This window comes from Sphaeroforma arctica, assembly GCF_001186125.1.
Source record: "Sphaeroforma arctica JP610 unplaced genomic scaffold supercont1.3972, whole genome shotgun sequence".
NCBI classification, from domain to species: Eukaryota; class Ichthyosporea; order Ichthyophonida; genus Sphaeroforma; species Sphaeroforma arctica.
The window spans coordinates 560-2,138 of record NW_014036586.1 but is presented as its reverse complement, the minus strand read 5'-3'; the positions used below and the strand labels follow the sequence as shown (position 1 = coordinate 2,138).

Here is a 1,579-nt window from a genome sequence, read left to right as displayed (position 1 = left end):
GAAATGTAAACTAAGCGTCCAATGAAATGATATATAGTCTTAGTAACTAAAACATAAATAAATCTAGACCGAAGTAGTGAGTGATTAGAGTGGAGCATATAGACAATAGTCTCAGTCTAAAAATTCCCTAATCTTTTGCTCATTACTAAGGGCTGAAGCTAAACTTATTTAACATTTTGCATTCTAACGTTTGAACGTATTGTCTCATTGACGTAAATGTCTTGGTGTCGTATAGTCAGCCTAAGGATACCGACTTTTACACATGGGGCGTTTTCTAAACGCCAGAAGTTTGGAGGAGGCAAACATGAATTTGTGTCAGACTGGAACCCAGTGAGACTTGAAGTCCACAATAGCAGAGATTGGATTGATAAAGATGTTCATTACAATGCTACACGCAACGCTGATCTGGATGTCATATTGCAGCAATTCTTTACGGAAGAAACCAGCAGTATATTCCATCAGTCGGTGCCATCAGAACTTGTGTCTACGGAATGGAGCATGGTATATGCGCTGATAAACAGTAAAACTATAAAAATGGTGCTGGTGAATCCCACTGCACAGTTGAAGGTACTAGCTGAGGCGATTGCATCAGATCAACAGTTTAAGCTAATGTATTTCAAGGAATACATGGCAAATATATTTAAAAGAATCTTGGCAAAATGCTGGACAGGATTGTTGGAAGATAATGCTTCAATGGTCGGTATAGAAGACTGGTGTCTTACTGGTACCATGGAAGTGGCCACGGTACTAGCTCGGGTAAAACAAGCTAATGAGGCCAGTGCCGTGACAACGCAAAAAAGACTCAACACTTAGCAAATGTCTTAAGGAAGTTGCTTTGGAACTAATTTCTAGAGAAATGATGAAACCTCATGTTAGATATCAGAGAGTCCTGGATAACTTCAAGAACTTAGCTAAGCAGCGTGGTCAAGCGGTAATAAGTTTGATTGAACCAGTGTTGGCCGACAGATTGGTCCAATTTGGTTTAAATGCAAAGATGTCATTTCCGTCTTTTGGGGATCAAGTCATGGCACAAGTGAAGACTACAGAGATCGATTTAAAGAATTTTGTATCTGCATGTTACCACAAAGAATCGGAGTGAGTGGTGGCAGAAAACGCTTATGAGTCAGATGGCTTACCACAAGTGGTCTAGGTACAGACTGAGATACAGGAAGCGTCTAAGGGTGAGCGCGGGCGCACAGGAGGAGGCACTCTAGGCGCTGCTACCAGACAGGTGTCGGGCATGACTGGGTTTGTGGCGACTACGAATTGATTTGAAGGATTCTGAGAGTTTGAAGTTCGGCACTTCTAATTTTGTGAATCTACAAAGAGGCGTGTAATACGCATACAGTCTTAGGGCCTTTCTTGAGGGTCTCTGGCAAAGAGTACAATTACTCTTCTGGTTTACTCTATAGTATTTGAGTTATGCTATAGGTTTTATAGAAAGAAAACCAAACAGTAAGTGAGCAATGTTGAGTTTGTGAGAAATGAGAGACTACAGGTCTCAGGCGAGATTTTACAGCAAGAAACCATCTTTAATTTATGGAAGTCATCTGAGTTAGCTCACTCCCTAGAGCTAAGT

The 1,579-nt window shown here is 41.0% G+C and overlaps 1 protein-coding gene across 1 annotated transcript; it reads left to right on the top strand.

Annotated features, from left to right (window-relative positions):
• Positions 1-285: 285 nt before the first annotated feature.
• On the top strand, positions 286-813 carry SARC_13966 (hypothetical protein; the record flags this gene model as incomplete). Its single annotated transcript, XM_014291903.1, has 1 exon — positions 286-813. A coding segment is annotated over one exon (528 nt), but the record flags the coding sequence as incomplete, so codon positions are not given.
• Between the last annotated feature and the right edge of the window lie 766 nt (positions 814-1,579).